Here is a 25,245-nt window from a genome sequence, read left to right on the forward strand (position 1 = left end):
CAGTGTAATGGATTCAGTATTTACCATACATAAGTATATCATTTTCACTTCGACTTATATTCATCCACATCAATTGGACACTCCAAAAAACACAAGTTGTGATGAGAAAATACGTACAGGTTTGAGTATAATGCTCTATCAGCAACAGCAATGGATTTACTGTATAGAAAATATTAATTCTCTTCTAACAAATGCAGAGCATTTCCATCTGTCAGCACAGCACAGTACTACACACTTTGAGAAATAGAATAATTCCAGCTCCCAGTCAGCAATGGCTGAGAAAGTGGACATTATATATCTGTGTACAGATATATAAAGTAACCTGGTGGCGGCAGTGATTTATGCCCATTTCTTTCGGAGGCGCCCGCTATGCTATTCTAAACATGTGTGGGGACTAGTGTATGTGCGGAAGTCGTCACATGTGTGGGGGCCGGCACATGTGTAGGGATGGTGCATGTGCAAAGGCTGGTACAAGTATGGAGTCTAGCACATGTGCAGAAGCCGGCACAGGTGTGAGAGATGGTGCATGTGTAGAGGCTGGTACGTGTATGGGGGATGGTGCATGTGCAGAGGCTGGTAAGAGTATGGGGTCTAGCACATGTGTGGAAGCCGTCACATGTGTGGGGTCTAGCGCATGTGCAGAAGCTGGCACAGGTGTGGGAGATGGTGCATGTGCAGAGACTGGTAAGAGTATGGGGTCTAGCACATGTGTGGAAGCCGTCACATGTGTGGGGTCTAGCGCATGTGCAGAAGCCGGCACAGGAGTGGGAGATGGTGCATGTTCAGAGGCTGGTACGTGTATGGGGGATGGTGCATGTGCAGAGGCTGGTACGTGTGTGGGGGCTGGTGCATGCACAGTGAAGCCATGATTGGGCTTTTAGTTCTGTGCTCTGTAGCAGAAGGACTGACATCACCATGCCCCCCACTGCCGGGGCCCCAAAGTGTCACTGTCTATGTATGACTTGAATGACATTAAAGCTCAATTACAAATGTTTACACTGACTATTTAAAAATGTTAGTAGTGTTTTTCTATTAATTTTTTATTTATTCATATCTGAGTGGGGAAGATGATGCTGCATAATTTCCCTCTCTGGGTAGCAGTGTCTTTTATACAATAGTGCGGACGGGCATTTTTCTTTACATTTAAATTCAAGTGCTTGAAATACACTCAAAAAAATACATTGGATTGGATTGAATATCCACTTGAATAGACCCTTAATATACTGTACAACATGTTTTCATTTTGTTATATTTAGTTCCAATTCAACAATTTAACTACGGCAATAATATACTACGTGATATGAAAATATTATATCCATACAGTATGCCAGTTATCGGCAAAAAGTGTATATGCATCTGTATCAGATGGTTTCCACAACTATTGCCATGACTATTTCATGAGCGCTGCATAAGGATAGAGAGAACATACTAGAGGAAAGGCAGTTTACTTACATTCCTTGGTGTTTGGAGGCGCCAATGAACATGAGTGACACACCATGCCATAAATACTTTTAGGACGGTTCTCTAACATGTAGAATCTGGGATCAGAATCATAACGAAGAGATTCAAAATATTTGTTAACAAACATTAATATAAAAATACAGCTGAAAGAAATCTCGGATGGTATTAAACATTTTAATACATATTCATACAATTTAGTAACGGAATTTTGCAAAAATTGATTCAGTTGTAATATCGAATAATCTCTTTGTGTGCATAATGTAAACTGATCCCTCATATTGATACACATACGTATTGTGTTGTACCTGAAGAAGATGAAACAGTCCTACACAGCAACATATGCCTACAAACATGTCAGGAAAACATACTTTTAATAATCATTTAGAGGGGTATATTACCCACAAAGACAAGTTCCTCATATCTATTATTTGTTTTCTTTTTCTATCATCTATTTTGATGTAGAACATAAAATGAGTCATAAAACTCAAAAGGCTTGGGGTCTGTAACTTAAGTCCATACTAGCAAAACACACCTAAAAATGATAAAGTAATGAATGACAAATATGTAATTTAGATTGTAAGCTCCAATGGGGCAGGGGCTGCTGTGAAGGAGTTCTCTGTACAGCGCTGCGGAATCAGTGGCGCTATATAAATACATGGTCTTATATCATCATCATCATCATCATCACCATCTTCTATGAAACTACATACATAATTACTTACCCCGGGATACAGGGTCCACATTCTGCATCATTCTTTGTGTCCCCAGGTGTTAAAATAGTGGCACGGAAAAATCCCTCGCAGTCCTTGTGTCGCCTGCATATTTGGTAGCCACCTTTAGAATACTTGCCAGATACACAAGGAACACAGCTATAGTCTTCATCTTTGGTGCCATATCCACAAGACTAAAATGACAAAAATCAATCTTATACCAAACAGAGGGACCAGGACAATGCTTGTATTTCATTGTGCAAAATGAGATGAGGTAAAGTGATTCAGTATATGACAGCCACCTTTAAAAGCATACTGTAGGACTATCATAACATCTACATTATGGACTATACCAAGTGGTGGAAGTGGGGGTGTATACGGTGGTATGTCATACCACCACTTCTCCTACTGGCTTCATTGTAAAACTATAAGATACCATTTACTTACATTCCCATTATATTTTTCATACAGCCACTTATACATTTCCACTTCGACCACTATACCTAAGATATATTTTTGTAAGAAGACAAATGTTGATGGCATTTCCATTCATCGAACTAGTTTACACATCTTTTTATAGACATGTTGCATATTTGCTATGCCAGCAAATGGGATTTTGTTTGGTAAATTGCATGTGGAATCTACAAACATTCTTTAAAAAATGTTTACAAAGTCCGTACATGTATGTATTATGCATGTGTTCTTCCATGACGCTGAAAGGCATTAATTGGTTTGCCCTTGCTCACTTACATTATATGGCTCTTCCCCTGGCTCACACTCTGGACAGCCGTGGCACAAGCCCGTTGTCTGATTATAATATTCATTTTCACCACAATTCGAGTATTCTGCTAGAGCTGAATAAACCAAGGATACCTTGAAGAACAAAAGACGACATTTTAAGGATGAGCATAGGTTTTAACTGTGCTCTAACAGTGGCTGTGTAGATGCAGTAACCAGAGAAAAAACATTATCTTGAGCCCTAACCAGTATTGAACTCCTATGACAATCGTCTACTATCTTAGTGATATTCCTGCAAGGCCAACTCCAAGCAGCTTTGGCAGACATGCTGCTGATAGCTTATAATTCACTGGGTGGTCTTTTTCATAAACCGCCACAACATCGCTATCAAAGCTAAGCAACAAGTCAGTTATATTGAGACACAGTGATTAATCCTGGTCCAGCTGCTGATCTATAGCAAGCATATAGCAAGGATAATATTCCAGGAAGGACATACAATACTTGCACCACTAGAAATATACATAGGGAAGCTCTGATGGACACAGACTGGCCCTTATTACAAATACATTTAAATAAATTGAAATGGATGTTCAAATAGCAGAGTTAAATTTGATCTTAAATCATTTAGTCATACATGTCTGTGCTATATATTAGACTTTGTGGATTTTTTTGACACAATTACAAATCTTCTGCCATACCTTTCTAGTTGGATTAAACTCTTTGGTGAGGGCTATTACATTGCATATTTGTTTCCTGTTTACTATTCTATATATAAAGGAAACCCCAACTACTCAGGGAGACATCTCCCTCACCCTTCCTATGCCCCCTTCTTAGACCGGAGTCCACTTGTGCACCACCAGCATCTGGCAAGTGGGAGAGGAGAATGCGCCGGTTGACTCATCTGATTCTAGCTGTTCATGCACGACCGCAATTCAGTAAGGGTTCCGGTTACCGAGATGCCGGGGCACATGAGGGGATGTCCCTAAATAGCAGGAGTTGTCTGAAGGTTGACAGCCCCATTTAAATAACTGAATGGTGATATGGTTCCATAGAACTCCCACACACATGGACGTAATACTACCATTTAATTTAAATGTCTAAGACTATTCTCCAGTTCTATAAAGACAAATATGCCATGATTAGTTATAAGGTTTAGAAATAAAACATGTCAAGTTTTCCTATAAGTGTAACTATAATATTTTTTTACATTTAATTGTATTCATTTAATAATAAATAGAAGCTACTTACCATTAATACTGGGAATATATGGGTCCATTTGCTGCCTCCTTGTTTGCTCATATTCCTGTTACAGTGTTTCACACCTATAAAATGAGACAGTGAGAGAAAAACCTATTGTATTAACATTTCTATTCAGTGCCTATAATAAATATAGTTTTTTTTCCCCCCTCGTTATATCTTAATTATGTTATGGCTTTATGTTATATTGACCTGATGAATGATTTCAAGAGCATAGTTATAATTTCAACCCACACATATTTAACTTTAGAAAAACTTAATAAGATTATTATTTGTATTATCATTTATATAGCACCAACATATTCTGCAGTGCTGTATATTAAATGCTGTACCTCATGCCAGTAAAGTCACTGGAACTTAGTAAATGGCTACACTGCTTCTGCATCAACCAATCACTGCTTTCACTGTGTGTGAGATGACTGTTGCACTTCAACAGACCCCACTGTATTAACAGGTTCTTGTATCTAGTGACACTGCACAGGCTGGTGCTCTACACTATTATAAGATACCACTGTGCACTAGTGTAAGTGACTGACAGCTGAACATCTCTACTTTTCTAACCATCTATCTCTATGTCTGTCAAGAAATACAATCTTTCTGAATGCCCTTTCATGTGGGATCAATTTGCATTTTACTTTAACGGACACTTTATTAGAATGATCAGAGATTATGTCTTAATACATGGATTTTTCTTTCTATTTTCCTTACAGCTATTGGGCTAGTTATGACAAGTAACCGAGGTAAAAGCAAGCTGTTCCGTAAGCCAATTTGTTTAATTGGATTGACAAAAGATGAGAGGAGCTAGCTCCATTTTTCCTTTCTCTCCATGTATTTTTTTTTTACATTAACAGAAGTGTAGTCTTCCCTTCATGAAAATGCTAAATGTGCACTTCTTTGATAGAAGCTGTGAAGTGTGTTTTATTTGGCTAATGTCTGTACCAAACATAGGTTGATTATTTTGAAATAGTTCCAAAGGTGTGCAATTAACAGATATTTGTTTAACCCATGCACTACAGAGAAATAATTTGTGCTACAGTATTGTGCAAGACTGCTGCCTGTCCATAGTCTGTTAATCTTTTTCAGCAAGTCCTGGCAATACTATGAACATAAAAATGTTGTGGTAAAAGATGGAGATCGCATTCACCACATAGTGTTTCCTTTTGTGACTTTAGACTACAGCTAACATTATCCCTTTAAGGAATCCACCACCAGGCCTGGGTTTAAGGTCATATGAGCCTAGGGCATGGGATGCACTGTGCCAACTTTCCACGTCATTTCTAACCATTTCCAAATTGATATAGTAATATTGATTACTTCCATATCAAAACATTTAGCCATAGGCTACAACAGGGTTATTTTTTATTTCATATAGATGGGATGTTTTGGGGATTGCTATGGCGAGCTATGGTGATGGCAAAGTGGCACTATAGGCATACCTGTCAATACTTACAATTGGAAATTTGAAACAAAATAGGCCCCGCCCAGATCCACCTGAACCACAACACATTTTGGATGAATATTTTAAAAATGAGCCACTCATTTGGCTGCTGAACATAGGACTGTCTTGGGAAACAACGAACTGTTGTAAAGTATGCGTGGGTGAGTCAGAGGCGAAACTAGCGAGCTGTGGGCCCTGGTGCAGGGAGGCGGGGACAAGGGAACTGGGGCCTCTGACCCTCTGCATCTGCCACGGAGCGGGCCTCTCTATCTCCATGGGCCCCGGTGCATGGCACTTGCTGCAACAATGGTAGTTCCACCACTGGGGTCAGTAAAGTGTCTTGGCTGGAGGCAAAATAAATAATTCTAGGCAAAATCCAACTGTTCACCTTCTGACCGCATACACAGCCTGATAGTGGTCATCTTTCAACTGCATTTCCCCCCATGTCGCCATCAAGGTCCAGGTTTTTAGGGCCTACAAACATCAATATTTTTGCGATATTGCAGTGTGTGTCCAGCCTTATTTATGTGGCTTACTCATATAATTCTATCACTTCTGCTTAGTCCTGGATCGGTAGAGAACCAAGATAGTGTGGTATTCAATCCATGGATTGTTAGTAAAAACAATGCTGGAAACAGTTTCCAAATGTACATAAAACATTGTATGGCCAGACTATGCTTAGGGTCCTTAGACTACCAAGGATATGTACGTCTTGCTGCTATGACAGGATAGGCTGTATTACTGAAGATTTGTCTCTGGAAGGTTCATGGTACACACGGCATTGGCCTTCTTGTTCTACATGTTGAACACACGGTTTCAAATTATTGCAGCTGTGAAAACAGTAAAGCTGTTGTTCTCGTGTCAAAATTGGCGTTAGATGTACATTAGCCTTTAATACCAAATTTTCATTGCTGGCAGTGGTTATTCCATTACTGCAGTGCTTTTACCGGCTTGTTCCATGATGTAAGCAAAGCCAGGTTCTCATTTCAAATGAACAACTTTATTACTTTTAATTTCCAGGGTAGTTAAAGGGAACATTACAATTTTCCTGAAAGAAACTTTTAGGCAACTATTTATCATTCAGTACTCTATACCGGAAATGATTCTTATCTTCTACCACTATGATAAGAAGTATTTTGCCTCAATTTATCGTTACAAGCTTGGCAGGTCAGCTCTGCAAATAACTTTCACCTGACCTTATTTATTTATTTATTTCAGGTATAATGTTAAGCTCACAAAAATACATACTTTTATTCATATACCGTATATTAGCTTCCAAAAGTGCCTTTTTTAATACTCACTTGAACTAATCTTCCCAATAACACAATTGCATCCATTAATTGCTTTCCTGAACTGACTAATATGTGTGGCTTTGCACGTTGTAAATCTACCTTGATAGAAAGCTTTTCTGAATTTAGACTAAAAGAAAAAAGCAGGAAATTGTGGTGTAACAAGGACGTCCTCAGGGTACAAGGTGAACCAGGTGTGCAGCAGTAATACTTTAGGGGTAAGTGCTACCCACGCGTCTAGCCACAACTGTGCCTGCAGACATACTATGTTCTGATAAGACTGAATAAAAGCACATTGTAATAAACGTATCTAGGCGTTTTACCAACATTGATAGGAGTCCTTGTCTTATTGCTATATAGTACACACATAACTGCCTATCTATCACGATGTTTTAGATTGTTGTATTTATTATATAATCAGGAATGGAACATAACATGAACCAACTTTAATTTATAATGACAAACTTTATTAAAGTATGTAACAATATGATTTTGAACTATGCACCGTGCCACCATTCTCTACAGAACACAGTCAAGTTGCACGAACAATACTAACAAATATTGGGTGTGTTTGTTTTGGGCAACAGAGCTTACACTTTCCTCGGCAACATGACTGACACAGGAACATTTTATGCATCACATATTTTAAGCCTTTGTTCAGATTTTGGCATTGAAGTATGCCAAGTATGTTGTCCTGTTTGACTACAGACAGGACAAGATGACCGCAGGACACTGAAATTAGACAACCTTCACCCATTCCAACCATGTCTGGGATATTAGTGCAAGGAGCTACTCTGGCATTGGGATCAGTGATCACCATGTCTGCTCTACTTCCAATGTCCTATGCCTGCAGTCATGTTGTTTTTCCACCAGAAGACAGCACAAAATGTACTAGATGTTAAGTTGCAATTGTCTTTTCATATTAGGACCATAAGAAACTATTAATCCTATATTTAATTCAGTGTAAACTAATTTGCACCCCTTGCATTGTAACATGGTTTTGTTTAGGATGAAATCTACTCCTTTACTTTCCTTAATGATCAGGCCCATAGTGGGGGAATTCAATTGACCACCAATTTTTTTTTTCCCCCCGCAGCATTACAAAAAAAAAAATCCTGTGTGAGTTTTTAACTGTTATAGCGACCGTTTTTAGTTAACACAGCGTTAAAACTTGTGCAATTCAATTGAAAAAGAGGTAACGCTGTCCCCACGCGTTAATCATTGGTGCTTGCAAGTTTTTAGGGGAGTGAAGGGGAGGGTTTAACGTGGTCATATATATATATATATATATATATATATATATATATATATATATATAAAAAAAAGGATTGGCATACATTTGCATACATTAGATTGCATTACACAACCTTTCTATTTGATAATATCTACATACAGTACTTTTTTAGCATATTTTTTCATTTCACTATTTTTTACTATAGAGTCATCTATACCAGCCCTGTCCAACCTGCGGCCCTCCAGGTGTTGTGAAACTACAAGTCCCAGCATGCTTTGCCGGTAGACAACCAGTTGATAGCTGGAAGGGTATGCTGGGGCTTGTAGTTTCACAACACCTGGAGGGCCGCAGGTTGGACAGGCCTGATCTATACCATGTCAAAACACATTAGTACATACATATTAGTACAAAAAACATACATAAATATAATTAGTGATTTTTGTTTATTTTTATTTCTATGGGGGTTTTTTTTCCATTATTTTTTAAAATAAAATAAACTTTTTCATGTTATGCATTACTGATAAACATAGTTTATCTTTTTATTTTTCATTATTATATGATTTCAAATAGTTTTCTTAGGTTTTTTATTTTTATCACATCCCAAAGAGGTGCGAGATAAAACAACATATTGGCCTGTTTAACGCACCATGTTAAAAAACAATTGAATAGCTTTTAACGTGGCGGGCTCTCACCCACCCTATACATTCAATGGACCTTCAACTGGAGCGCAATAGGACCATTTGATGAAAAACAATGCTGCGTTAAAATGGAATTGGATTGCGGGTAAAGTTAACCCGCTTGAAAATGATAAAAAAAAACACATTAAAATGAATTAACGCGGTGTTAAAAAAAAAACTTGTGGTCAATTGAATTCCCCCCATAGTTTGTATTTCATAACTAAAGAGCATGTCCAAGTCCATACTATACCCCACTTGCTCTTGAATAACCCTGATCTGACTCGCAAAATACATTTGTCCGTAGATAAGTGCAGCTGAAAATACTGCTTGAAAGTTGTGCGCATGCGCAGTACAAGAAATGTTATGTGATTCACACGTTGCGGAAATGCACTTGTGTCCAACTCTAAATCAGGCCCTTAGAGTATAAATGCCCAGTCCACTACATTTGTTTCACCATGTGCTATATGACAGAAGTAAGTGGCAATCTCTGCCTAGGCAGGGTGTGTGCAAATAAAACAGTTCTCTGTGCATGTGTTGTATTCACCCTCCTTTGTGCCTTGGGTTAAGTTTCTCAGAAGGTTCCACACAAATGTCAGGAATAAAAGAGATCAGAGGAAACACAATGCAAGTAAACGGACTTGGCAGAGAGCTGGTACTGGGAATATTTTATCTCAATTGCTTTGAAGAATACTGGCTTACTCCGGATGTAACTCAGTAATAAATAATACCTTGTCACTCTTGTGATGTACTGTACTTATAACCTATATGAATACGTAGAGATAAAACTAACTAGTAAATTAAGTGTGCGGGTCACAACACATTCAACTTTATAATACTAAAAAAGGTAGGAGATTTCCCTCCGCAGAAACCAGATCCTTCAAGGACATTATCACATTTCGGGTTTAAATTCTACTTAACAATTTTCTTTTGTGACATACTACACTGGTGAGACATCACGGGGCATCCTAGAAAGTGGTGGAAGCCTACAGTAACATATTTCTAACATCAAAGAAATTAAAATCACACTTACACCTTATTCTCAAACACTACATCTGAATTCTTGTCACAAAACATGGTATTGATAATATAAAAAAATATTTTTGAGTGTCAATTCTAATATTTATGGTTATATTCTGTAAGATATGGGAAATCAAGTTTGTTGAGCTGTTTTAAAATAAGACGGAACAGAAAAATGTGTTAGAACTCTTATATTCACATTTGAGAATATTTTGTGTTGTTTGATTATTATTATTATTATTATTATTATTACTACGGTATATTTGTATGACCATGTGGTTTGTGAAAGACGCAAGTGGCAATCTCTGCCTAGGCAAGGTATGTGCCTATCATCTACCTTAAAAAGAAAAGAGTGATATATGTAAATCAAAATCTAATACATTGCATTATAATCTATGTGGTGCATTACAGTCACTCATGTATTGATCAGTATTTAATACATAATAGAACAAGGTTATATGCAATGAGTTTGCTTTGCACATACAAGTTAGCATGCACTAACATTAGACATATAAATAGTTTTGGCATACACTGTGCAGCTTAACAGAATACATTGTCTGATTTCCAGTGTAAATGCTTCCGGCAATTATAAGACAGGGGAGGCAGAATATCTTTCTTTCTCTGTATCAAGAGCAGAATAGAGCTTGTCAAATCATTCTGCACAGCACCTCCTCTCAGATAACTATCCTGTCAGTCATAAATGCTTACATCCATGTCAAACACTGTACTGCTTAATGCATTACATTCAGTTGGGCCTATGATATCACAATACAGGCTTTTATAGAAGGTTGGGCATGTTTTGAAACTTAAAAGTACCCAACGTCATAATTCATCTAACTAAACAAGTGATATAGATTAGAGTTTGCTTGTAGATATGTTCGCATGGTAGTTATTAAACCCTAACGTTATGTATATAATATGTCCAATATGCCAACTGTGCATTTTTAACAAATAAGCTGATATTAAACAATGAAAAATGACTGACCTAGTGCTCAGGAATACTTACACAAACAATTTAGAGAGAGAAGGCAGAGATCCAGGCTAGTTGGCAGTGCAGGCATTTATCCAGTCAATGCACTCGTTTTTTTGGGGGTTTGAACATAAGCTTTATTTGCTTTTATCCTCTCTGCTCACTGGTGAGGTGAAGGATCTGGCAGCCCTGCCTCCTTTCCACCCACATAAAAAGTTACCAATGAAATACACAAAGGTCTTTGAGAAACTGTTACTTAACTAATAGAACCTGCAATTAATGTAGTGTTTAAGAACCCATATGTCCTTAATACACTGTTGGTAACCATTGCCTTAGGGTGAGAGGCTAGCAGGGTGGCAAATAATTAGAGATGCAGAGGTTTAATACACAGACGACATCGTTTGGCAAATATATATGTTATGTGTGTTTTTTATTAAGTACAAACTTCAAAGCTGAACAGCAATAACCAGGTCCCCCACTACCAAGTCCATATAAACGTTTAACACCAAGTAAAGTCTATGTGAAGAAAACAAGAAAAAAATCAGCCAATAATTGAGCCATTACACATACATGTGAAAACATAAAATTGAATAAGTACTAATTATGTTAGTACTTATTCTGCTGTATAAGGGATAATAACCAAGTGATTGATGATGTGGAGAGGTATATGCTGAAGTGAAAAAAAATATTTTGGGAGTTTCTCTTTCTTAGACAAGTCAGAAAAACTGAGAACAAATCACTTCATTTGTTTCAGTTGCTAATTATCATTACCCAGAAGGACTTTCATCACATGTCAACAGAACAGATTCAATTCAGCAGGAAGTGACGCAATGTGACATTCCGCGAGACTCATCGCGTCAGAGTTTTTACTAAACTCTCCACTCATTTTTCCTTTCGTCCCATAGAGATGCGAGGGAAAACAAGCAGAGATCTATACCGTATTATCCAGCAATGTGTGATATCCGGCGGCAACTTGTGGCTAACTGAATCTGCCCCAATCAGTTAACAGCAGCACATAAAGACCACATGCTCATGGGAGTTTTGAAGAATCCTTCACAGCGAATCTACCAAGTGACAGCAACATGAGACTATGGGGTATATTTACTAAACTGCGGGTTTGAAAAAGTGGAGATGTTGCCTATGGCAACCAATCAGATTCTAGCTGTCATTTTGTAGAATGTACTAAATAAATGATAACTAGAATCTGATTGGTTGCCATAGGCAACATCTCCACTTTTTCAAACCCGCAGTTTAGTAACTCTAGCCCCATATGTCATTAAAAGAAGTAGACTATTAAAGATGTGGGAGATGGTGATTCAGGTGCATTATTTCATATAGCAAAAACCCCAACAAATAATAACATGAAAACAGAATACTCCTACAAAGTTCAGCTGACAAGAACAAATAGTCAAATAAGCTACATTTTTATATTTCCGTTAACCACAGCAATACTAATGATAGAAGTGTTTGAGTGACAAGTAAGAATTAGTGAGGCAGCAGCAGCAGAAATCTAGATGTGATGCCAAATTGCTGGATACGTTTAGGAGAAACGGGTAAAGCATCTTTCAGTTTACACAGTTGCTACTGGTTACCAGTCTTAAGATATTGAATTGCTAGTCTTTCAAAATGCCCAGATACAGGGGAGGCTAAAAAAACCCAGAAACCTATTTTTATTATAGTGTTGGAATCAGGCAAAAAAATGTAAATGCATTAATACATTCTGTTAATGACCCAGGGCATCATACTTGAGACTTTGGACCGAGACAGCCTCTAATGTCAGGGCTTTAATAGCCCTCCTACCATACACTGGGGTTCTGACCAAAAAAAAAAATAAGTATCCGTCAATTAACTGTTCTTTGGTATATAACCAGTGGCGCACGCAGGGGGGGTTTCTGGGTCTCCAGAAACCCCTCCCCTCCGCTAAAAAAGTGCCCTATATAGCTGCACTGCACTATATAGCAGCTGCGGCGCTGTCAAAGAAGCATCTGCGGCGGTGCTGTATTGCATACAGCACCGCTGCGGACGCTTCTTTGACAGCGCCGCGGCTGCTGTATAATACAGTGCTGCCTAAACGGAGCTGCTGCGCATGCGCAATGTGCGGCAGCTCTCTTGCTTTTTTTTTTTTATTTCTTTCGGTGGAGGGGAAATCCCCCCCTTAAAAATGCTCCGTGCGCCCCTGATAACAGGGTACATTATTGTATTGTAGATGAGATATTGTTATGTGTTTTTTTTATATGTTTTAATAAATATTGGTTTTATATATTAATGAACTCACACTTTTTTCATCTTTAGGCATGGCAATGAATGTGCTTTGGTAACAAAAAAACAACAACATATCCAATGAGAGTTTAAAGAATCAGGAACTATGGATATCAGATTCATGGAAACAACCACCAACACCCACAATTATGTCCAGTTTTAAGTGATGGCCTCTGCTCATTATGTTTCCATAGTTATAATGGAAACAAATTCATGCCCAGGACCTCCACTTTAATTCCAAATTGCCCACCTCGTTATTTACTGAACAAAACCACTTAACGATAGACTGATGGTTCCAACCTAACTCTTATTAGATGAATTATAATGGCAATATTTTAACTGAAATAAAAAACAATTTAATTAAGTTTTGCTTTTGTGTCTATGGGGTGTATTTATGACCCACCGCAAAATGTCCATGGAAATTATCATCCCTTTTCCCTATGTTTCGCAGCGATAAGGGATGAAATTTTGTGCCTATTTATTAAAAATCAATGCCAGGACAGCGCATCCAATAAGAGGTTGTCCCTGTGATGATTGTCTCACAATTAAAACTCCTTAGGTTAATGCAGAGTCAGCTTAGTTAGAGTAGGGAGGGGAGAAGCGTCCAGACAAAGAATAGAACGGCTAACGCCAGGTGACATTGCCAATCGGGCATAAGTTACGAAAAGCTTTTTGGAGCTTGGTAATAGATCCATACCGCAGTCCCCATTGAGAGTAATGAATTCTGTGGTATTTTGCAATAATTTGCTTAATGATCTCCTGTGTTAGGCTTTTGTTAAACTGACAGTACACTAAAATATCCCTTAACCATCTGGAAACAGCTGTTTCTGCATGGTTCAAGGCTTGAAAATAAGCTTTAAAGAGTCTTCATCATTTTACATGATTCATGTCTGATTTACTACAAGGTCACAATAGTATGTCACAAAAAAATATATCATGTGGTTAAACTTGATGGCAAGAGAGTTTCAGTTTCTTTCTTGCCCCAGTCGCTAAAAGTTTTGTTACAGCTCTGACATGGTAAACGTCACAATATAAATGCAATGTCACAAGTTGAAAAGATTAGGAATAGTTTTCAGTAGTGAACCAGACTCACTTATGCAGATCTACCATTTAGCAGAGAAAAAAAGGTATCATTTTAGGTGCTACATGTGCAGTAACAGTGCATGACGGACAATCAGTGATTTATAAAATGTCATATTTCAAAAAAGTTTCCATGCAGTTAAGAACTGTTAAACCCATAAAAAGTCACAAGTAATTGCAAGGAAAGGTGCACTAGGATTACATTTATGGGAATTTTATAATATATAAAAATGCATTGAGAACAGAAGTACAGATGTATAATTGCCATACCAAGCTATAAAGGCCTCTGTGTCAATTACATACTTGGTAAACTGAGCCATTGTTCATGTCTGTAGGAGTCATTGCAGATGTGAAGATTATCTCTAGGACCCAGGTGGGAACATCTGAAAATTATCTAACTGTAAACTCTATAAACTTAACTTAAAAGAGGGACTTTTACCAACCCACTATAACTGTGGTAGCTACCCACCAACACATGCCATTAATACTATGGGTGCAATTAATATTATGGTTTATCTGCAAGTCGTTTAGAACAAAGATTGCTCAGTTTTCGATAACTGAATTGTACCTCAAAAGGATGGTGCAAACTTTTTATATGTTTTCCATTAATACAATGCATTTCTGTTCTCAGATGCAATAATGAACAACGTAATATAAATGCCAGCTGCCCTACATAAAAAGCTACATATAACATTTAGAAACAAATATACAAAGAGCGTATAATATAATACATATATATATGAATTTTGAAATAAATTAGTGATCATAAAGGAAAGGCATTTCTGAGATTTTGCAACATATTGTAGACTTAGTAGGCCTTATTCATTAAGGAAAGTTAAGCAAAAAAAGTTTTCTTGCTCAAGTTTTCTGGACAAAACCATGTTGCAGTGCAAGGGGTGCAAATTAGTTTATTATTTTGCACATAAGGAAAATACTGGCTGTTTTTCCATCTAGCACACAAATACTTAATAGCTATGTATACACTGAAATTTAAAGTAGATCTGGGACATTACCTACCCCAACTATAAATCTGCCATGACATTTAAAATTTACCTCCCCCTCCAATGCAACATGGTTTTGCCTTATTTGCTAACTTTAGCATAACTTTCCTTAATGAATCAGGCCCAGTGTCCCTTTAACAGTTAACATCTAAAATATATGGTTATGTTTTTTGTAGGGATTCTTAACACTTGGATCATAATGATAAAATGATGTATTGGCTGGATCACAATGATGCTCTGTAATGACTTCCTCCTATTGCATGGATTGAAGTGTGCTGATTTGAAAGCAGTAAATGAACTTACTTGTATAGCAAACAGTGAGCTTGTCTAAGCCCAGACTAACCATACGATCTAAGCCCAGACTAACCATACGACGGGTATAGTAAAACTCAGGGGCAGTAGGAGGCAGTTGCAGAATGGTGCGTGTTAGAGCTATAAGGTGTGAGGCAGCAGCACACGTTTTGGGCATCTTCAAAGTGTTGGTGACAATAGACTCTTTATTATATTTGATAGAATATACTTTTAGTTTAGTTAATTCCCTTATTTGGTTGCTGGTCCATTGGACCATATTTCTCGGCATTTGCACCCACCTGAATCAGGACACGTTGGATGTATTATACTCTACTACTGTACACTGAGGACTAATGCAAGGGGTACAAGCCACTCCTCTACTACTATTTAGTTATCAAAGCCAAGTAAAGTTTGGAGCAGTATTCCCTCCCAGTGCTTGTGAGATTTAAGGCACCAAAAGATATTTAAGTTTTATAAAAAGGTGAACATTATAATTTAAAATAAAAGTAAAGCTTTCAAAATCGATGAGTGCCTCCATATTGCATAGGATTTGTGGTTACAGAACGTAATCGGCGTAATGTAAAATCTAGAATGACTTACCAATCCATCACCATCCAAGCGAGGGTTTATACTTGCCTGAATGTAAGCCGTACAGGAAGAGACACTTAAAGGGCGCTAATTAAAACAATTAATACTTAAAAACCACAATATCTTGGCTGGCTCTATAAGGAGATATATCTGCAACTCTAGAGAAAATAAAAGCTAGCAGTGAAGTGATGTCATCTCTGGTATCACCACTAATAGCACAATATGGGGCCTATTTATCAACCTCTGAAGAGGCTATTATTGCATTAATTAGTAAAGAAGCTATTTATAATTATAAGACCGCAGCACATATCTCCCATATCTGCTGCGGTCCCAGCCTCATCGTTCACAAATCTAGACCCCAGAGGTGTCCATGGGGACAGCGGTTATGCACTATTTATCAAGCTCAACATGGCGTTAGTCGTTGTAGTCTAAGTGGAGAGCATCGCAGGAGAGGGATCTTCGGATCCCTCCACATCACAAATTCTGCCCCGCCATAGGAATTTGTAAGTAAAGTGATCACAATTGCAGTTGCTTTACTATAAACTATTCGCCGGGACAGGCTCCTATCAGAGCTGCTGTCCTGGCTGAACAAAGTTGATAAATAGGCACATAATATAATTTCTTATCAATGTGATAACTGACATGAGAAAAATACAATGGGTCATAAATAGTCCCCTATGTCTTGTCACAATATGTCCTGGAGAAAGGAAACCTTAACTAGATGTTTATTGGTACATTTATTTGGTAGCATATACCGGAATTTTACCCAAACATTTTATAAATGCCCTGAATCCGAAATATCTTATATAATACACCTTGTGTATTACTAATCTATGCGAACTAGCCAATGAGATACACAGGTTGTGATCTTTTTCTCTAATATACTGCAATTGCTATGACAATCGTTTAAACGAAGTGATTTATTTCTAAACTGCAGTAAGGGAACACACGTGTTCGTACATACAGCAGGGTGTTTATGTAAAATTTTCAATGATATCTCTTTCCTGATACGTGACAGGATAAACTGCAAAAGAGAACTCATAATATACTTATTTAAAATTTACAAAGAGGTTATCACAAAAGCATCAACTAGATGACATCATTTGTCTGAGTGTTTTGGAATGTTTTCTGCTAGCTTTCATTTTTGGTCCGCTTTATGACATGCGTTTGGCAAACTACTGTTGATTGTGTGTGTTTTTTAATGTGTTTTATATTCAGATATCTCTGCTGCTATCTTTTAGTTGTGTCTAAAATAAAGAGACCTCAATGTTTCCAACTAAATTGAAAAAAGAAGAAGTGAAGTGTTTTAATATGATTTTGCAAATGCAGATGTATTTTTAAAAACCAAAACCTAAAAACAAGAAACATCAATACAGTAAAAGTTTTAAAATGTCAAAACTTTTACAAACACAATGTAATAAAAAAGAAGCAACCATCCATTTCATTAAAACTCAACTCCATAGAAATCGGTTAACTCAAACCACGGTTTATAAGCATTTAAGAATGTTTTCAATGCATCCAAAGTGCTTCAAACGGCAAAAGTATTACAGAAAAAATAAATGAGCTCTTAATATCAATTTCTTCCAAGTGGGCATTACCTCTTTGTATTGTTACCCTTCTTAATGCTCTTTTATGTTGCTAGATGTATGTGTAAAACCAACAGGCTGTAAAAGTAATTAAACAACAAAATGAAAGTGTCTGCATAGTCCAATCTTATGGACTCCAAACAGAATAAACTTGTTCATTTAGTACACCGGTGGCCACTCTATAGCTCTACAGTCACATGTGGGACTTTGAACTTTAAAAAAAAACACATTCAGCTGCTTGACTGACTGAGAGCAGCCGCGTCTTATGACCTGCTCTGCACAATGCAGGGAGGTCACAGTGTCACATTCAAATCAGGGAAGGAGGGGGAAAAAAGTGTAATGTGTTCTTCCTCCTTCCTCCATCCTCTGCGTGATCAAGGTTGGGGCATGTGAGATCTAATGGTATGTGAACAGGCTCATGGGCATTTAAGGAGATGTGATAGCATTTGGGGAGATATGGTGGAATGTGTGGAGGTCTGTTGGCATGTGGGAAAATTAATTGGCATGTATAGAGCATGTGGTGAGGTCTGATGGCATGTATAAGGAATTTGGGTAGATTTAATGACATGTGGGGAGGTCTGATGGCATTTTAAGGGTTATGTGGTGAGATCTGGTGGCATGTGGGAGGCTGGTGGGCATGTAAGGGGCATATGGGGACCTCTGATGGCATGTAAGGGGCATGTGGAGGTATGATAGAATGTGGGTAAATCTGATGGCATGGGAAGTTGTTGATAGGCATGTAAGGGACATGTGAGGATGTCTGATGGCATGCAGGAAGGGGCATGTAAGGATAGCTGATGGCATTTAAGGGAACTATATGGAGTTCTGATGGCATGTGGAGAGTTCTGATGGGCATATAAGGGACATGGGGAGGTCTGATAGGCATGATAGGGATATGTGGGGAAGTCTGATGGGCATGTGGAGAGGTCTGATGGGCATATGGGGATATATGATGGTCATTTCTGGGTAGATCTGATGGCATATGGAAAGGTCTGATGTGCATGTAATAGGCATGTGGGGAGATCTGAACGCATGTGGGGAGATCTGATGGGCATGTAAAAGAGGTCAGAGGGGCACACTAACAAGTCTAAGGAATAGTGGATGCAGCAGTAGTATGAGCTACTGTGAACAGACTAAGTAACCCTTTGAATCCTCCTCCACTGGATACCACACCGAGGTAACAGCTGTGTAGTGCAGAGATGTGCTGATTTCATGATTATTGTGAACATTTTGGCAATGTTGGATATTTTCTTTTTTGCATTGCAAAATATTGTAAAATATTTGATATTTTCAATATTTGTGTTTATGTTGTGTATACACATGTTTATACTGGGTATATGTATATGAATATTCACACATATAAAAGGTAAAGTTGTTTCTTTGTGGTACCTATAGATATTTTTGGCTCCAGATGTCAGACTGTTTGGCCACCCCTGATCTAGAGATCCCCACAGTCGCTCTTCTAGTGCAAAGACAGGGAGAGGAGTGGGTTCTCCGATCTGGTCAGCCTAGTGTGCACCTCTCTGTCTAGCTGAAGATAGGCCTCCTGTTCAGGCTTCTCACTGAAGCCCTGCACAATGGGAAGATGAGGAGGTACAGTCATATTTATTTTTGATGGGGGGTAAAAACTTTTGGGTTGTGATTTTGGTGGGACATACTGATTACAGGGTCTGCAAAAGGGGTGGGCTTAAACAAAAGTGGGTGGATCTTTACATACAGTTGCACATTTGTGGGTGGAGTTTGGTCAAAAAAGGGTCAGGGCTTATTCTCTCCTGATTTTGTGATTCAATCTAAATGTTGGGAGGTAAGCTTACAGGCAGATTACAAACTAAAAGATCCAAACCACACTTATACTGCTTATTAAGGCAGCTTTTGTGCAGGTAACAGATTACTAAAGAAGCGAGTCATGGCCTCATACTGACTGCCAATGTTTACTTCCAATGTTTAATTCCATCGCTATACATGAGACAATCAAATCTGGAAGTTGTGCGACAAACTCCCTCTGTGCAAACTGTGAATTGCATGCAAGGTTCATTGACACATAAGGCTAAAGTAAAGGAAAGGAGCAAATTTGCTCCTGGACAAACCATGTTGCAATGCAATGGGTGCAAATGTATTTTTTTGTTGCATGCAGGGAATTGGCTGCTTTTGCATGTAGCACATAAATACTGGACAGATTTATATTTACACTTGAGTTGAGTTGAGCTAGACTGAGGTTTTCACTAAAAACCAGGCATGACACAGATAGAATAGGTATTACAAATGAAAAAATAAATAACAGCCAATTAAATTGTTTTAATGGTCCCAATAAGTTCAAATGTATTATAAAAACAACTGACTTTTTTGGGTTGCTTTCCCATTTAAGCTCTGCAATTTCCACCAAGGACATTAATTTCAACAGCTGTTAAAAAATATTTAATAGGTAAGTTTGATACTTTACTACCCAACATGTGTTAAAAATAAATGGAGGTACTAATAAAGTGTCTATAGTCACACCCTATACATTGTTTTACCAGCATCTGATTTTAGAGACTTCAAAGGTAAAATGTCAAAATTTACCTTTCATTTACTCAAAAGAGTTTTCTTGTTAGTACATGTTGTCTATCACCATCATTACTATCTATGCTACATCTTACCACGTGTATCAGCGACTTCTAGTGGGAAAGTAGGCAACTGCACCTAAATCTTTATTCAATTATTTAATACAGCAGGAAACTTTACAGACAGTTTATCCACCTGATCACAAACTTTACAGACAGTTTATCCACCTGATCACAAACTTTACAGACCGTTTATCCACCTGATCACAAACTTTACAGACCGTTTATCCACCTGATCACAAACTTTACAGACAGTTTATCCACCTGATCACAAACTTTACAGACAGTTTATGACACCCGATCACAACAAAAGGGTCTAAATTGGGCTGTTCACAGTGTGCTGCAAGATAAATAGTGTTTTACTAACTATAAATCAATAATATAAAAAAATACATATATAAATATATGTTAAATGTACATTATAAATTTCAGATAAGTGCATTATGACTTCAAAACCGATTAATTATGTTGTTTTGGATGTTAACCCCATTTTTAAACACCTATTTCGTTATTAAAGCATTGCATAATTACATTGCCTTCATGTGTTACTCAACATTATTAAGCATTAATTTATAAATTCCTCAAGAGATATCCATTCCAGCCGACAGAAAGTTTGCATAACAAAATATTCAGATTGCTTGAATGTGACAGTATGATGTGATACCACTTAAGATTGATATGTAAATAAATAAACAAATATAAACGCACAAAGAACATTATTATACAATCTAATAACAGCAACTCACAATATATTCGGAATATATTGTGGAAAGCATATGCTTATGCTGTAAGTAAATAAAACAGCTTTTAAATTATGTCAGCTATTACACAGTGATGGGGTTAGTTCCCCCTAAGCATGTTTTCGAGATATGTGGAGACCACTTGGAATACTATCCATTTATTGAGATTTTAAAGAGAAATCTTTGGACTTTGCTTGACTGCCCAAGTTTCATACCAAAAGTTTTGTAGTTTGTCTTTTTTTCTTTTGAAGGGACGTTTCCATCCAATCCATATGAAATATAAAAAATAACTTTTCCTGAACTAATGTAAAAGTTGGAAGGAAGGGGGGTTACTTATTGCTATGGATCCACATCTGAAGAACAATTTTTCTTCGCTGTCTAGGACTGGTATTTGGGGTATGCCAGACTATTTGACAGCCCTATTAAATAGGTCAGATGTGGTGAAAGATAGGTCGTATGAAAACTGTTAAGAAACAAATCTACATTTGTGGAGACTGGAAGTAATTTCATTACATTTCATTGTGCTTTCAGTAGGCTTTCCACATTTACATTGGGAAAATCTTCTAGCCACTGCATGATTCCCAATCTAGTAGTAGAATGCTCATTGAAGTTATAACGCATTTCGTTTGTGGGGAATACATAACAATGGGCTTCGTTCATCAAGGCATGTAATCTGAGCATAACCCGCGTTCAGTATTATCCGCACGTATTTAGGCTTTGCATACTCACAAATTCAGCAAGGCACGGATCTCAAGATACGTGCGCTGTTGAATTCGGGTGTAGGGCTGCTCTGATCTACTACACAAGACACTGCAGGATACGTCCAATACCTATGTGGATTATAAATTCTCAAAAGAACGCACAGGACAATAAAGATAATATTGAATTAATGTCACCTGGTAATAATAAGAGCAAAAATGAAAAACATTTGTTAGGATGTTGTTAATGTCTACCAAACATAAAATACATTTTTAAAGTTGCTCGTGATTGCAAACACATGTTATAGCATGCATACCAGACTGTCATCACTACTGATCAGGACTTAGACTAGCCCTTTAGCTGGTGAAAGAGATACGGCAGAAAAACAAGTAACTTTGACATGCTCAGAGCTGTATTCAGAAGTGGCTGTGTGCGCTTGTGTTTGTACAACACACCCCTTCCCTGCCCAGTTCACTCCCCGAATTTGTACGCTGCAGTTAGCGTCCTTTGCTCTTGCAGTCGCACAGAACAGGGCTGTATTTACGGATGTTTCTGCCACTTCTGGGCATGTGCAGAGGGATTTTGCTGATGCTACTCATAAAATCGGCAGATACGTGTCTCGTTGCATTAGACCAAATGTGTCTAGTGGGTTGTTCCAGTCTTCTGGTGATATATATTATGTATATATATATATATATATATATATATATATATATTTTTTTTTACACTACTATCATAATGCTGTGCTTGAGAAAAACAGTCGCTTTACCCCAACATGTCGTATTTTTAATTAACTTGTGTTAAGAAGTGTTTTTTTTAGAAGACTTATCCAGCAATTGACCTTCTGATTTTAGTCCTCTTCTTTCCCAGGCAGGAAAGGGGAAATCCATATTTCTTAAAAAGGGCAAATTTGTAGATTTATACATTTTAATTTTATATTTATGTCATAAAAAACTGACAAATTTCACATGTAGATATTAAGGGATAGATTTACCAAACCTTATAAAAAGGAAAAGTAGAGGTGTTGCCCATAGCAAACAATTAGATTCTAGCTATCATTTTCTATAATGTAGTAGATGATGACTAGAATCTGATTGGTCGCTATGGAAAACACCTCCACTTTTAGTTACTAGAAGGGTTGTTACATCTACCCCTAAGAATAGGTTATTGAGAATATGCTGAGGAATTTCTTGGTCATGTAAATGGAGGAAGGTGATTATGCTATATTTATATAGCACCAGATAATATTTGTCATTGACATCAGTCCCTACCCCAGTGGAGCTTACAGTCTAAATTCCTCATTCCTTGTAGCCTGTTGACGATTGTACCATGAACATATTCTTTTCTATCGAACTGGTGAAATTCAAGCAAATTTCAAACCGGTTCAAAATGATCAAGCATCTTGTGTTTCTAGCCAGCATTCTCAGACTGTTTTCTCTGATCCTCTGTATGGAAACTGGACTCTGAGTTAGTTTTGAGCATCTTAAAAGGTTTTTTTTAGTAACGTCAGTGCTCCAAAATAAATTATAGTACCTTTTGTAATAATAATTTAATTCTACCACCAGGTGGCAGTGTTAAAGCACAAGCAGATAACAATATCTATTTAATTGCTGTAGTGCACATTGTATATTCTGGTTTATTTTGTTTAAAAGGCAAAACATTTATTTGTAAGGGATGCTAAATTACCAGCACATCTTAGTGATTAATGGAGCATAAAAAGCTTCATTATTTTTCTGTAATGAAAACAATAGAGGATTGTGAATGATTATCACAAGTTGTGAGCTGTGTCTAGGAGGAATGAATACTGCCATATTTACTAAATGCATCATTTCACTATTTAGCGAACTGATTTCTCTACATTTATATTATATTAGCATATTTCTCCATATACAATAGCATGTGCATCTTAATAATTATTATAATAAGTTCAATAAAGTGGTTCTCCCAAACTGTTACCTATTACTATCACTGAGCAGCAGACCTACAGGTAGGAATATAAATTATTATCCTTATAAACACCCCTATCACCCATGTCAGCCAATGAGGAAGGGTGTGTGTTTAATTTAAATCTATAGTGCAGTCAGCATTCAGTGTGGGTGCCTGTAAAAATAAAAGCACTAAATAAATGACACAGACGTAATTGCCGGTACATTGCCGACAATTACAGTAGAAATCTTCGCTCATTTTCTAGAGGTGTAAATAAAAATGAGCTGAGATTTTGGTCAAGTTTCCGCCACAAAGTGTCTCACGGACGTTCCGGAGACACGTCTCTAGCTCATTGAATTCCCCCCATAATGTCAGTATATTAGTGCTTTTATAGGAACCTATTCCTACATAGCAGAAACAATTGTGGAAAAGTAAGCATTGTGAGTCTGCAAGAAGTGGTATTGTCCTGGGATAACCGAGACACATGGAAGACATGTAGGGCTTGATTCATAAAGATTCAAAACCATGTCACAATGCAAGGGGTGTAAATGAGTTTATTATTTTGCACATACGTTAATACTGGCTGCTGATGTTTTCATGTAGCACACAAATACTTGATAGCTTATTGGTACACTGAAATTTAAAGTTGATCTAGAACATGCCCTACCTCAAATATAAATCTGCCATAACATTTTAAATATACCTCCCCTCCACTGCAACATGGTTTTGCCAAGGTGCAAAGTTACTCTTTTTTTGCTTTCCTTTCCTTAATGAATCAGACCCATATACTACACATAATGGACCTTATTTAGAGTCGGACGCAAAGTCCGTTTTAGGCGCATGCAACAAAAAACACTATCACGCATGTGCAGAAAACCCCAAATCCGCCTGCATGTTGGACGCAATTAACACTTGCGACTCACTACAAGAGAATGGGAGGAACGCGGATTTGTGAAGGTGTGACCATGTAAATACATCCTAGTCACAGTGAGGCGCAGACGCAACACACGTCAAAACAGGGCTAAAGCTGTGCGGCAGGAATTAGGTGGCACCATCGTTAGCTAGCTGCAGGAACTGCTCGCAGCTCGGGAGGGTATTAAGGGTGGGACGCAACTGGGGTTGCTTGCCACCACTCCTACACTTCTTAAATGGACTTTGCGTCCGACTCTAAATGAGGTCCAATGTGACTAAATAAAAAATTGCTTGTGCCCTTCAAAAATGAAATAGAAAGTAAATTGCAACTACTGTAATATATAACCCTGCTACATAGCATAAATCATAATTAGGGGAAAGGCCCCAGAAGCGCAGGGTGGCACTTGGATCACTTTGTATGTCATTGTTTTTATCTTTTTTTATGCTATATATTTATATTATAATATTTACAGTTAACATTGGCTTAGTTAGGGCTGAATTATGTCCATGGATTTATAATATAGTGATGAGAAACAATAGTGGCTGAACCCATAAAGAGCTGGGAGGGTACGGGCTCGCACAGAAAAGTATCCTTTAGGGCTAAAAATGTAAACCTGAGCCTGCCATCTACATAAATGTATATATATATATATATGTAAATGCAGGATATGTACAGTATATGAATTGAGCTCCAGTTTTCCAGTGTGAAGTGAACATACTATTATATATCTATCTATCTATCTATCTATCTATCTATCTATCTATCTATATG

At 37.5% G+C, this 25,245-nt stretch overlaps 1 protein-coding gene across 4 annotated transcripts in view; it reads right to left on the reverse strand.

Annotated features, from left to right (window-relative positions):
• Positions 1 to 25,245, reverse strand: part of EDAR (ectodysplasin A receptor) — a 117,945-nt gene that overhangs the window by 42,511 nt on the left and 50,189 nt on the right. For 2 of the 4 annotated variants that reach the window (XM_075200273.1, XM_075200270.1), the window contains exons 1-5: positions 10,828 to 10,929; positions 4,158 to 4,231; positions 2,922 to 3,044; positions 2,184 to 2,365; positions 1,453 to 1,538 (exon numbers count right to left, since the gene is read on the reverse strand). In XM_075200273.1, coding sequence (XP_075056374.1) covers positions 1,453 to 1,538; positions 2,184 to 2,365; positions 2,922 to 3,044; positions 4,158 to 4,231; positions 10,828 to 10,882 — 520 coding nt within the window. In that variant the 5' untranslated portion in view covers positions 10,883 to 10,929. Of the gene's footprint in view, positions 1 to 1,452; positions 1,539 to 2,183; positions 2,366 to 2,921; positions 3,045 to 4,157; positions 4,232 to 10,827; positions 10,930 to 25,245 lie in introns of those variants that run through there. The other 2 variants (XM_075200271.1, XM_075200272.1) reach the window with 1 other exon arrangement.

The sequence above is a fragment of the Mixophyes fleayi genome, chromosome 2, assembly GCF_038048845.1.
Source record: "Mixophyes fleayi isolate aMixFle1 chromosome 2, aMixFle1.hap1, whole genome shotgun sequence".
In the NCBI taxonomy this organism is placed as follows: Eukaryota; Metazoa; Chordata; class Amphibia; order Anura; family Limnodynastidae; genus Mixophyes; species Mixophyes fleayi.